Source organism: Mauremys mutica, chromosome 18, assembly GCF_020497125.1.
Source record: "Mauremys mutica isolate MM-2020 ecotype Southern chromosome 18, ASM2049712v1, whole genome shotgun sequence".
Taxonomy (NCBI): domain Eukaryota; kingdom Metazoa; phylum Chordata; order Testudines; family Geoemydidae; genus Mauremys; species Mauremys mutica.
In genome coordinates, this window is record NC_059089.1 from 8,473,569 (window position 1) to 8,486,878 (window position 13,310).

Below are 13,310 nucleotides of genomic sequence, written 5' to 3' on the forward strand. Positions count from 1 at the left end.
GCTCTTGAAATCCTCTGCGTAGGGTGGGGGCCTCGTCAGGTGAGGAAGAGAATTTGTTAGATAGTGGGGTCTCACCTCTTATCTCCTGCGCCTCTCGGGGTGTCCTCCTGGGGAGGAGGGTCCTGAGGTACCAGTAGCTGCTGATCTTGGTGGGTCCTTGTGAGGGCACCTATAAAACTGGTCACCATAAGGGGCCCAAGGTTCCAGAACCCCCCAGTGGTGGAGCACAGAGGAAAGGAGTGGTACCCCAAGGGTGTTCCTACATTGGCTGGTTCCTGAGGTCTCCTCCTAGGAGTATACCTCCAGGGAGAGAGGCTGGAATGGGAAAGTGGTGGAGTCCTGGACAGAAATGTCCAAGTCCAAGAGGTGTCATCTCCCATATCCAGAGGGCAGCTACTGGTGTTGGTACTGGGGGCCGTGTTGGTATCGGTGGTTGAGGCTTTGCAGCATCACCAGGGACTCTGGTTTGAGGGGGGGTGTTGGCACCAGCTGTCATCAGATGTTTGGCTGCGTGTGTTCTCTCTGCGCGCTGTCCTGACTCTAGCCAGAAAACCCGTACAGCAGGCTCTGATCGAACGGCCCAAGAAATCCACAGACTCGGTTCGTAGCGAAGGCACATGGTCAGGTTTATTGCCAACGAAGCACAGTCCCAGTGCCCTGGCTCAGTGGTTACAGGTACACAAACACACGCATGCCCGTTGCAATGGACTAGCTCAGTCCATTAACCCCAGGCCAGCCAAAGACGCTCCCTCTGAGATACCTTTTAATACATCAGTACAAACATGTTACACACTGTCCCTCTGATGTAGTTAGTTACCTCCCATCACCTTGTACGTCTCTATCCATCACACTGTTATCCTGACCTTGTCTGTAGGATGGGTCGGTGTGTTCCTGTTCTCTTTGGGGAATGTGTTTGGCATCGAGGTGTTCTGGTACCACCTTCCTGCAATGTGCGTGTTTATATTCTTATGCCTAGCAGCACTCAGGAATGTGTTTCTGCAATATTAGCCCAGTTCTTGCCAGATTCTGTGAGCAGGGCCTGCCTCTTGCTCACAACTTAACTTTGCTTTATATCAGCAAAGTTTTGACTACTTTAGCCCAGGCCTCAGACCAGGTTTCTGATACATGGGCTTCTGTTTCAGGCCCTCTTCCTACTACATCAGCAAGCAATCTTGGTCGATACCCCTCAGCAGAGGGGATTCGGGTTCTTCCATGACTCAGGGATCCTCACGGGAGAGCAACCTGGTTGGTAATGGTGAACTGGGACCCTGTTCCTGGGGGTGAGGCCACACTGAGCAGTGCTGGAGCTGGTACAGATGAACGGTTCGTGTGCTCTCTGTGGCTGTGACCCTGGGAAGACAATACCGGAGCATGTGTCTAAGAGGATTTCTTTAAGCTGCCCCTCTGTTTGGAGGGCTCTGATCCTGGGGCTGCTTGCCAGAGGATTCCTGTTGGTCCTAGGGCAGGGAGAAGCCTCAGCACTCTCCACAGCAGGACGTGAGGCCTCCTTGCTCCCTGGCATTAGAGGAGACTTTCCCCTTCCTTTGAGTCTCTCTTTCTGCTGAATGGGGCCTTTCCCTCCGCTGAAGCTTCGAAGTATCCTAAGCTGCACCATGAGCTCTTCAGGCACCAGAGTGCTCCCCGAGCAGCTACACCGGGGTTCTGGGGGCGGGGGGGGGGGGGGGAAATCGGACTCCACAAGTCTCAGGGAATGCTCCATAAGTCTCCCCTCAGCTCCCTGGATCTGCTCTCGAAGCTGGAGCAGCCCCTATACTTAGGGGGGCGTGGGGCTCTCTGAAGTAGCGGAGGCAGCCAGAATGGTCTGTGACAGGTCTGGCAGGATTTGAACCCAGGGGTTTGGCCTAACCCAGCTGGGGAAGGCCACCAGCACACAGGGCCGAGGTCAAAACAGGCCCTAATTACAAAGAAAGCTAAACAACAAACAAAAGAAGAAAAGTGAGCTGTGCAGCTGACAAGCAGCGCCGTAGTGCTCCGCCTCGAGCCGCAGACAGCTGGGAAGGAACTGACTTGTGTTGGTGGGTGCACCCCTGCCTCTGGCCTCTGTACTGCAGCACAAGGATGTGTGGGGCACAGGCGCTGCTTCCAGCCCCATTTCTGCCAGCAGGGACCCGTGTGCCAGCACCCCTGAGCCTAGGAAGGGGTTGGGCATGAGCGTCCAGTGAAAGCACTGGCTACCGTCACCGGGAGCCCTGCACACAGCTGTTGCTGAGAGTGAATGTGGCTCCTGGAGAAGTTCTCCCCGCCCAGGTGCAGCTGGGCCCTGGCCAACTAACCGCAGGCTCCCACCCACCCCCTCCCGATTCCAAGTGCAGGTTCTGCATCCATTCACTGGGTCTGTGGCTCCACTGGACAGCAGCCCCCTCCCTCCGCCCCCTTTTCAGCTGCCTGCATGGCACAGAACTGCGTGGGAGGAGGCTTGGCTGCTGGCTCGGAGGTGATACAGGAGGCCATTAGCGCCTGGGCAGGGAACCAGTTACATATGCCCCATTTAAACTGTCCTTAGTAGGTGTCGGCTCAGCTCCTGGAGGAGTGGGGCAGCTCACCCGTCTCTGAGTCATGCGTTCAGGCTACTGGCAGACTCCAGAAGGTGAACTGGCATCAGTGACACCTGGTTCAAGTATTCAAGGACTCACTATCTTCCCTACATGACACCACCACTCTGCAGCAGGAGGCAGATTCTCGGAGAGGAACTACAGGACACCATGGCCTTGTTTACATGGGCGGATGACTGGATATACTCGTGATTCTGCCACGGACTCACAGCCTTGGGCAAGCCATTTCCCCCCTTTGTGCCTCAGTTTCCCCTCTGTCACCGGCAGGGCAACTGTGCCGGCTGAGCCGCCCTGGGACTGAAGTGTGAGGCTGACACAAGGTGCTGGTGGGTTTATTGGGTGTTGTCAAGCATTTGGCAGGCCGGGGGAACGGCCAGGAGCAGGCTGTCCCAGGCTCGGCTCCAGGCTCACGACCAGGTTTCCATCTGGAAGCGACGGGATCTTTCCAAGGCTGTTAGATATTCCTCAGCTTCTGAGGGGGACAGGTCCCCTTCCAGCTGGAACACGGATTTTAGGGCTTCTGCTACTGCTGCCGGCATTTCCTTGGCATTTCTGGAAGGGAGAAAGTCTCTATTGTAACCACAAAGCAGAACACAGGAGAGTCTCAACACATCAGCCCCTCCAGCTCCCCGTAAGGCCAGTTCTGTTCATTCCTATCACTGCTGGGGCCGGGGCCGGGGCGGGGCTTTCTCTGCAGTCCCCTCTGTTGCTTCTCCAAGGCCCCAGGCTGGGCTGGACACAGCTCTCTCTCACTAGCTACCTCTCCTGCGGCACAGCTGCGCAGTAAGGGTTGGTTTCAGCTTTGTTGGCCCGGTCGTGGGACCAAACCCAGCTGTGCTGTCCTGACCAGTACGAGGGCGAGCTCCATCATAGCAACACTCGAGCCCTTTCTCCAGCCCTGCCGTGAGCACACAGCTATTCCCAGCAGGGCTAACCAGGCTCACCCATTGGCTGCCTTATGGGCCAGTTCCTGTGCGGCGGCTTTATAACCACGCACGGCGTCATAGCGCCCCTGGACACGTCGCTGGACACAAGCCCCCTGCAGAGCAGCTTGCACTTGACCCAGTGCGCTCGCCAGACAAGGGAGGGTCCAGCCCCCAGCAGGGAGTATACGCCCAGGGTACTCAGCTGAGGCACATGGCTGCGAGCCGGGGTTCCCGGGCATTACGGGGCAGCCTGTCCGGCTTTGCACTGAGGGAGGCCTGGGGGGCTCCCCGGATACACAGACCCAAACAAAACCTTGGGTTCCAAAAGCCGTTGTGTCCATTCCCTGGCGCACGGGGCCACTATCTCGGTACAGCTCCAAGCTCAAGCCCTGAAAACCAAGGGCACGGCCAGCTATGGAGTCATGACGCTCACCCCCCCCCCCGCCCCCATCACAAACCACAGCGTAAAGCCGTGCCGCTTCGTCACAGCGCAGCAGCCTTACGGCGGCCCTGTAGATTGTTGGGGTTTTCCGAGTATTATTTCATGTTTGTCTGTATGTATACATACATCTATTGTCTTTACAGTGATTTTGATCACCAAGGATCTTCTCTGAAGGGGTTTGTTAGGTGGGAAATATCCCTCACTACTTAGTAACTGGCGGTGGAATATGATACCGGCGCATCTAGGGCTGCCACGGATCTTCTGTGGTGTGCGGAAGAGGGTCAGGATAACAGGAGAGTGTTGGCTTGTTTGGAGTCCAGGGCTGTCCTTATAACTCACGTGGCTTTGGTTAGGCACCAGCGTGGATTTTGGCAGGCTGCCTACCAGCCCTATGGCTTGGATCAATTTGCTGACCACAGTTAGAGCTGAAAGGCCTCCTGAGACAATCTACATTGAATCCGTCAGTCATCCAGGTGCATACGCAGACTCCCGGGGTCCGGAGCAGAATGCCCATACAGGCAGGCATTCGGTGAAGACCCCTGGGACCATGGACAGGCTGTATGGTAGCACTGGGTGACGACACTGTCTGCCCCTTACTATGAAACAAAGGTCCCCCTACGAGCTGGGTGAACCGTGATGTCCTGCAAGGCCGGAGTGACGAGCTCCAGAGGAGGATCTCAGGAGGGCATGAGGGAGGTTCATGTCACTGTCTGGAACGTCAGACGTTTCCTGGACTTGCCCCGATGTCTGTATCCCAGGATGGGGGGCAGTCCTTTCTGCGGGACGCAATCCCTTCCATCAGCCCTGCGCAGGAGTTAGCCACGGTCCTTTGCTGGCTCTACGGCCCTTCATTTATGGATACGGCCACTGTATCCCCTTCTTTGGGCTGCAGGATGTCAAAGAGACTGTGGGATTTCTCTTAGATCTCAGACCATTCTGAGTCTAGGCCCGCGCAACTGTGCCAAGCAGCTGGTCAATGAACCTCACAATTTTAAATCCCGGCTGGGGGGTTTCTAAAAGACCTTTGCGAGTTCAAACAGGAATTAATTCAGGGCAGTCCTATGGCCTGTGTTCTACAGGTCAGAATGGAGGACGACGGTGTGACAGAATATACCGGGGTGCCCAAACTTACGGAGCCGCCAAGCCACATACCACAATCGTCACAAGTTCAAGAGCTGGGGCTCACCAGCCGGGGCTCAGGGCTTCTGCCCCGCAGGAGGCACCAGCCGGGGCTCGGGGCTTCGGCTCTGCTCCAGCTGAAGCACCAAGGCCTGGCAGGTGCGCCCCGTGGGGCTGCAGCCCCACCACCACCCTCCTTGCTGGGCAGAAGCCCCTACCCCACCACCCTGCTGCAAGGTCGAGGTCCCGAGCTCCCCGCAGGTCTGGTAGGTGGAGAATGGGTGGGGGTGGGGCTCCATGAGCCGCACTTTAACTGTAAATGAGCCGCATGCAGCTCGCGAGTCACAGGTTGGCCACCCCTGGAACATACCCATGTCCACTGCTGTAACAATCTTTGTACACAGCAGGCCTAGCAAGGTACCATTTGAAAACTCATTATTGTCCTAGTAAAATATGTGTGGCAACATCGTATGTGAAGTTGGAGGATTCCACTGCCTGGTGTTACTCACACGCGTTCCAAGTCTGGGGAGTGGCCAAACCAGTTCCCAAGCTGACGCCTCAGCCAGGTGTAAACAAGGTCACTGGGCTAAGTCAAGCTGCTAAGTGGCCAATCTTTAGCGGGACAGAGGCCGGGGTGAAAAATCTACATCTTAGCAAAGAAACAGCCTGGAGTTCCCGTCCACAGAGTCTGCCTGCCCCTGAGCGCCCAGCAGCACATGCTTCTCAAAGGGAGGCCAGGACGATAAAGGGAAGGGGAGACACCCCAACAGATCCCCTCCTCCTCTCTCTCTTTCTCTGCATCGATTCACTGCACCAGAAGGAACCACAGAAGCAGCCGTTACACAGAAGAAGGGGCCCTGGCTTAAGGCATTTGGCCAGTAAGATTGTTGAGAGCACATGGTGAGAAAAACGTCACCTTGACTTTCACAGTTTGTTACGTTAGCCATTAGTTGTGTTTTATCATTATTTGTCTTGTAACATTTCTGACTTTTATGCCTCATTACTTGTATTCACTTAAAATCTATTTCTTTGTAGTTAATAAACTTCTTGTATTGTTTTAGCTAAGCTGGTGGGTTCCAGAAGCTCCATCGGGGGTAACAAGATTGGGGCATCTCAATATTTCTGTTCAGACAATGACGGACGTTATAGGAGCGTGTCTTGTCCAGGAGAGGGCCGGCAGCACATTTCTGGGGAAAGCCTGGGGCCGGGAGCAGGCTGGGGTCCCTGCAGTATAATGCAGAGCCTGGGTGTGCCTGGTACGCACAGCTGAAGCTGGGAGTGACTCACCTGCTGGAGGCTGTTTGTGAGCCGCAGCAGCAGCAGAGCAGTTGAAGGGCAGCCCACGTTAGAGGGCAGGGGTGACTCAGCTACTCACTGGTCTGGACTGTGCCCTGGGTACGGCGCAGCAGGGTTCCCGGCTGGCCTGGGAACCGACGAGTGTGTGTCACTGGGACACCTACCCTAGGGACTGTCTAGCAACACCAACCACCACTGAAAGACAAAACACGGCGCTGGGGGTGCTCACTGCAGTGCCCAGACTCAGCCATGGGTGGCAGGAAGCGGCTGGCGCTGCCCTGACAGATGCTGGTGACTTGCAGACTCTGGGCCCACCCACACAAGGCACATGCCCAAACAGGTCTCTCTCCCCTTTGGGTGCCTAGCACTGGAGCCAGCTGCCTGTGAAAACGGTGGCCGGTTGTTCTTTGGGATGACAGAGTTTTGAAATGCTCCCTGAACCTTAAACTGGAGGGTTTTCGGCCAGATGACACTGCTCCTCCAGACAGCCAGTGGGAGAGGTGCCCCGGGGAGGATGCTTAGTCCAGGCATGTCCTGGGTGGCCAAGGAAGACCTACTGCGCACTTCCAGGAATGCAGAGGAGGTCAGTCTCACCCCAGGATCAGCGGAGAGGTTCTTCCTGTTCTTGTTGTGGAGTGGCAGGAAGCTGAGGAGGAACGGTCCCTCCTGCTATTGCTATTAATGAGGACAGAACTAATGATACTCCGTGTTAACGTAGCACTTTACATGCTCCAGGTGCTGGACAGACATTACATCTGCCTTCCCTAGCCCCATTCACCCGCTGACCTCACAGCACTTCACAGATGTTACTCCCCTGCGTGTGAGACAGCAAGTATTACCCTCATTCAACAGATGGGGGAATGAAGGTGGACAGGTAACGTGACTTGGCCAAGGCCACATAGTGAGTCAGCAGCAGAGCCAGGAATAAGCCCAGGTCTCCTGGCTCCCCAGCATTGCTCTAACCACTAGACACCACTCTTTGATTAACAACTGTCGGGATATAACTGGGCTCAGGTCAGAATTCGTACGCACTAGGTTCTGAGCAGAGATCTCGGGGCTTGTTTTGAGGCAGCTGCACAATGTTTAGCCAGTGACAAGGCTCACGAGTGTAACCTGGCTACGATGCAAGGCAGGGACGGAGTCAGGCAGCACGTGGAGGCCTGGCCAGAGGAGAGAGGCTGCTCCAGGAGGTCATTCTCCCAGGTACTAACAGAGCAAGGCAGGAAACGCTAAGGAGCTAGGAAAGCTCCTATTCCTAAGCCCCAGCACAGAGGATTGGCTCTGTCTGTCTGACATGGCGCCCTGACATGGGTTACTGGTGATTTGGAATTGGACTGGCTCTCCTATGAGATGGGGCTTTAATAGCTTTGTTCTTTCCTGAAGATTATGTTGGGCTCTTCCTTTCCCTGGGCTGTACCCTGGGGATCCCAGAGGGCTCTGTGTGTATGGAGGGCCAGGTGGGCAGGCTTGGATGAGATACTGTGAGCTGCAGTATGCTGGAGGGGATACTGACTGGCAAAGAGAAGCACACCGCTCTGAAGGGACTGGCAGTGACCACCAGCGACATGTTGCCAAGGAGACTGGAAGTCTTAGGGTCTCGCTGGCTGTGTCTCCACTCCTGTAGTCCCACCCAGCAATGGTGGCCCCACCGGCAGATGGCCTCTCTTGTCTCGGATGTGGGCCACACCGTGCTCACTCGTGTCTTCATCACCCTCAGTCAGATTAACGTAGCTCTGTTTGGGGCTGAAAGCCTCCGCTGGTGCAGGATGTGCCTGGGCACACGGACAGGTATATTGTGTGTGCTCTGCATTGGTTGACAATTGACTGCTGAGTGCCTGGCAAGGTTCTGGCTGTTCATAAGGCCCTAAGTGGGCAATGCCCCAGTAATCTCAGAGTCGCATGGCCCAGGGTGCTCGGGTGGAACTCACAGGGAGATAGAGAGGGGGAGGGTATTTTTGTGTCATCTCCTTAGTAATAATGCTGGTTCGCACTTGCACTACAGAGCCTCAAGTCAACACGGCTGGGGAACCGTATCCAGGCTCTCTCCCCTGTGGTGACTACTGGAATCCGGTTTGCAATTGATCCCTGGCTCCCAGTCCTCTGGCCATCAGCACCGTCGGTTCTGTTCGGGGAAATCCCTGGACTTCTGAGCTCTGTACGAGGTGCTCAGATACCATGAGCATGGCCCTCAGAAACGTGTGTTCTCAGTTCATTAAATACTGAAATCACACAGGGAGGGGTGTGCAGGGCAGCTAACCCCAAACGACTGCTTCCAGCTACCAAACCCACCTACAGCTGTACCCGACCCCACTTCCTGCCAGCTCCTGAACCAGCAGGCTGTGCCAATGGCAGGCTGTGCCCACTTCGCTCTGCTAGGGCCTTGCCTGGCAGCCTGTGCTGATGCCTCTGAGCTCCGCAAGGTCTTGCCCTGCTGGCTGGGGAAGCGATTCCCTCTCTTGCTCTTACATGAGGCACCGCTAGCCTGTTAATGGGAGGAAAGATGGTGCCCAATTATAATGTGAACCAGGCTCCAGCATCCAGACCTGCCGTAGGAGAGCAGCACTCCTGGTGCAGTGAGATACTCACCCTGCCAGGTAGATGTGAGCATTCCCACGGCTCAGCAGATCCCATACCAGTCCTTGGTTCTCTCTAATTCGGTGCTGAACATAAATCTTCTCCTCCTGCAAGGAAACACACACCCCACGCTAGCCAGCAGCCATGTCTGGTTATTGGCACAGACACCAGAACTAATGCACCTTGCCCATCCCTGGGGTGAGCGCAGATTGCACCGGTCGGTTATTTCCAGTGTTTAACAGGCCAGTTTATACCATGCCCCCTTTGGGCATCAGAGGGCATCAGTCCAGGCACTTTGTAGGCTCTACAGAACAAGGCCTTACGAGATCCTCAAGCTCACAGACAGATGAGGTCCAGAGGGGAGACGGGCACAGCAGAGGGATCACACGTGGAGCTGAGTGGCTATCATAAATGGTTTCCTTTCAGGACACCGATCCCGTCCCTGCTCCTCCCCCGCAGCTGTTGGCATGGCAAGCGGTGCTGCCAGGCCATAAGTCAGAGAAGCTGCAAGGAGCAGGGTCCCTAGATGCATCCCCTTCTCCCGCAAGCCGGCGCCGAAATAAGCAGGTAGCGCTGCACTTCTTTAGACAAGCCCAGCAAGGCATCCAGCCAGAGAGTCCTGCACCTGTCCTGGCTGCAGCTCCCCACCTCACCCCAAGTGCCACTGTTTGAGACCGTCCTGCCGGCAGCTGCTCCATGGCCAACCCGGGTTGTGAACCCCACTGCCAGAATCTGCTCAAAACCCCACTCCCCTTTGGGCCTAGCGCTAGCTGGTGCAGTGGAGAAATTGGGCAGGGCTGGCCTGAGAGGAGGCCAGGCTGACTAGGAGATTATCTGATTGAGTGCATCTCCTAAGCAGCCTCCCTCCAGCTGAGCTCCTATGGAGCATGGGCCTCTGAGGCAGCTATGCCCACTGGAGACAGCCTGGCAGCCATTGCCCCAAGTACAGCAGGGCACTAGGATATCAGACATCTAACTGCTCGTGCTCCACTACTGCCTGCCTACATGCAGCCTAGAGACACATCCAGGGGCCTGCGGACCACTGGGTGAGGGAGAGCATCTCCCAAGGGTTCCCGCTCTGCCATTGGAGAGGGCTGGAACGACCTCAATGGAGTTGGGTGGACACTGGGTGCACCTCTCAAACCTGCCAAGGGTCTCTGGCATTGGAGACATAGCTGGGTGCACGCCCAGGAGACTGCTGTCTTTTGCCCCTTTAGTCTGGCCCTGTAATGGTTTCTGCTTTCAGCAGGGAGGCTGGTGTGGGCAAGATCCCCTGCCAGACGTTGCTGGCTCAAACACCCTCAGTGGTTTCAGTAACATTCCCCCAGCCACTACAGGGCACCCTGCAGTGTCACACTTCAGAGAAGTGGAGCAAGGTCCCATGGGAAGAAAATGGAAGGGAAAAAGGAATTCAGGAGAGCTGGCAGTTCCTCAAGGAGACAATATTGAAGGCACAACTATTCAGATGCGAAGGAAAAATAGTAAGAGGCCAATATGGCTCCATCAGGAGCTCTTTAATGACCCGAAAATAAAAAAGGAATCCTACAGTAAGTGGAAACATGGCCAAATGGATAAGGAAGAGTACAAAAGAAAATAGCACAAGCATGTAAGGGCAACATCAGAAAGGCTAAGGCACAAAATGAGTTACACCTGGCAATAAGAAGTTCTTTAAATACATTAGGAGCAAGAGAAAGACAGGAAAGTGTAGGTCCTCTACTCAGCGGGCAAGGAGAGCTGATAACTGATGTCATCAAGAAAGCTGAGTTACTTAATGCCTATTTTGCTTCAGTCTTCACTGAAAAGATTAATGATAATTAGATACTCAATAAAATTAATACCGACAACCAGAGAAAAGCCCAGAGCTGAGCGCTTGAGTAGCTTGGTTTGTCAGGGAGCTGCCACCCAGCTGGCACAGGTAAGACTCCCTCACGCTGGAGGCAGGTGGCACCAAGGTGACTCACAGCTCTGGTGCCCCGAGAAGTGTCACAATGACTTTCCCACCTTGGGAGCAGGGGGCAGATTCTGATCAGCTCCTGAGAGGCCCAGCTTAGGACAGGCTCTCTGAGCATGGGCACTCAGACGAGTTACCAAGCTCCCGACGGGCACGGACCGGGTATCAGCAGAGCATTCGGCACAAGCTGTTCCTTTAGGCCACATTTCCTTGGCGACAGTCTCAAATAACGACATCACCACTATTGGCGGCGCATCAAGTTTAAGGGTGCTCTACCTCCCCGGGCCCCACCAGGGCATCTTTCATGGACTTCTCATCCTCATCACGGACAGACCTACCTACCTCTGCTCACAGCATGAGACAGGAGAGTTTCAAGCAGGGGACTGGACTAGATACCTCCTGAAGTCTCTTCCAACCCGAATCTTCTATGATTCTACACACAGATACAAATCCACCCCTTGTCCCCTCCCCAAGGAGCTATAAAATATCTGACCACAGAGGAACATCAAGGCCTGCCAAGGTTGGGCAGAGGGGTTTAAAAATATACATCAAAGTGACCCGACTGTTATAATTCACCTGGATTTTCAGAAATGTTCTGAGCTGGCCCCTCACAAGAGACTGTTAAGGAAAATGATCAAGAGGTAAAAGGCAAAGTCTTGCTGTGGCCTAAAAGCCGGCTGCATGATAGGAAAACAAAGATCTGTAGAGAAAAGCCTGAAGAGAGGATGCCCCAGGGCTAGTGTTGGGAATGCTGCTCTCCTGGATTAATGCAAGATGGGGAGAAGGAAGCAGACAGGAAGTGGGTGACACGCACTGACGACACCGGGTTGCTTTGGCCTTCTCTCCTGTGAGTTCATGGGAGAAGTCTCAGTCTCTGCTTTCCACACCTCTGGAGCAGTGGGGTCCAGCTATTCCTCTTGCAGGCAATTAATCAGAGGAATGTAAGAGTCCAGTTGGATATTTGCTCTACTTTTAATCCGAGGGCTGGAGGGGTTTAAGATACCTTCATAAAATCAGTGACACATAAAGAAAGGAAAAACTGGGCCAGTTAAGAGAGCTGGAAATGAGCAATTAACCATTCACACCTTATTCAGCAGAGTTAGCATGGGACTTTTTGCCTGGCTGGTTTGCTTTGGGATTTTCAAGGTGGTTTTACATCCGGACACCACAGCTGTGCTGCTTACAGATGACTGGGACGAGAAACCCGACTGGCGAGAAAACGCAGCCCAGGAAAGAATGGAGAAACCAGAACAAGGTGGCCCAGTGCTCTGGGCAAGAGGTGGCAGGAATTGCAGCTGTCAGCCTGGGCTCATTGAGGAGCTGCCGTGCTGTTTGCTCTGCTTCAGTCTTCCCCAGAGCCCTCCCCTGCCAAGGTCAAAGGGCAGCTTGGAGATGGCTGGTTTTAAGCAACTGACCGACTGAGCTGGGCATGGGAGCAGAGAGGGTCACCTTTTCCTGTTTGCTCGTTTATTACCATGGCAACCTCCAACCCTTTGAGGCCTTTTAGCTACCACATTTTGCTCCACCAAAGCTGATTAACACCATACCTGGGCTGGGTTCTTACTCGTGTGAGCACTATGCTCAGAGACCCTCCTGCTTCCACCAGCCCCGTTCCGACGGGATGGTTACACGACACTCCCGCTGGTGACCTCCCGCATGCGGCACTGGCACTGAGAGCAGCCGGAGACCCCCGCAGAGCAGAGACTTTAACCACCAGCTGCCAGGAGGACTCCACTCCGCTACATTTGTTCCCAAAGGGAGACAGTGAAAACGGCCACTATTGAGCATAGCTGGACCAAGCCGACTACATGGTGCCATTACCCGACCTGCCTCTGGGCGGCCCTCCAGCCCCATGGGAACTGTTGCAGGTGGCCAGAAAGAGATGGAAAAGAAGCCTGGGGCAGGTGGACGGGCAGAGCGCTGCGGGGCGGGGCTGCCTGTCGCGGGGCTGGCTCTGCCAACTGGGGGCGTCTCTGCAGCTTTAACTGACTTCGTACCCAGCACCTGCAAACAGCCCAACCATGTTTGATGGGATCAGACCATATGGGGGGGGTCCCACTCCCAACCGTAATGTGTTCATGGGACACCAGCATCAGCCCAGCCCCCTCACTCCCCTCCCCCGGCCTGGTGACACCGGCATCAGCCCAGCCCCCTCACTCCCCTCCCCCGGCCTGGTGACACCGGCATCAGCCCAGCCCCCTCACTCCCCTCCCCCGGCCTGGTGACACCGGCATCAGCCCAGCCCCCTCACTCCCCTCCCCCGGCCTGGTGACACCGGCATCAGCCCAGCCCCCTCACTCCCCCCCCCCGGCCTGGTGACACCTGCATCAGCCCAGCCCCATCACTCCCCTCCCCCGGCCTGGTGACACCGGAAACAGCCCAGCCCCCTCACTCCCCTCCCCCGGCCTGGTGACACCGGCATCAGCCCA

At 55.5% G+C, this 13,310-nt stretch overlaps 1 protein-coding gene across 2 annotated transcripts in view; it reads right to left on the reverse strand.

The window, feature by feature from the left end:
- Positions 1 to 601: 601 nt before the first annotated feature.
- NDOR1 (NADPH dependent diflavin oxidoreductase 1) overlaps positions 602 to 13,310 on the reverse strand; it is a 32,401-nt gene continuing 19,692 nt past the window's right edge. Inside the window, exons 13-14 of one of the 2 annotated variants that reach the window (XM_044992766.1) lie at positions 8,943 to 9,037; positions 604 to 3,125 (exon numbers count right to left, since the gene is read on the reverse strand). In XM_044992766.1, coding sequence (XP_044848701.1) covers positions 2,981 to 3,125; positions 8,943 to 9,037 — 240 coding nt within the window. In that variant the 3' untranslated portion in view covers positions 604 to 2,980. Of the gene's footprint in view, positions 3,126 to 8,942; positions 9,038 to 13,310 lie in introns of both variants that reach the window. The other variant, XM_044992767.1, reaches the window with a different exon arrangement.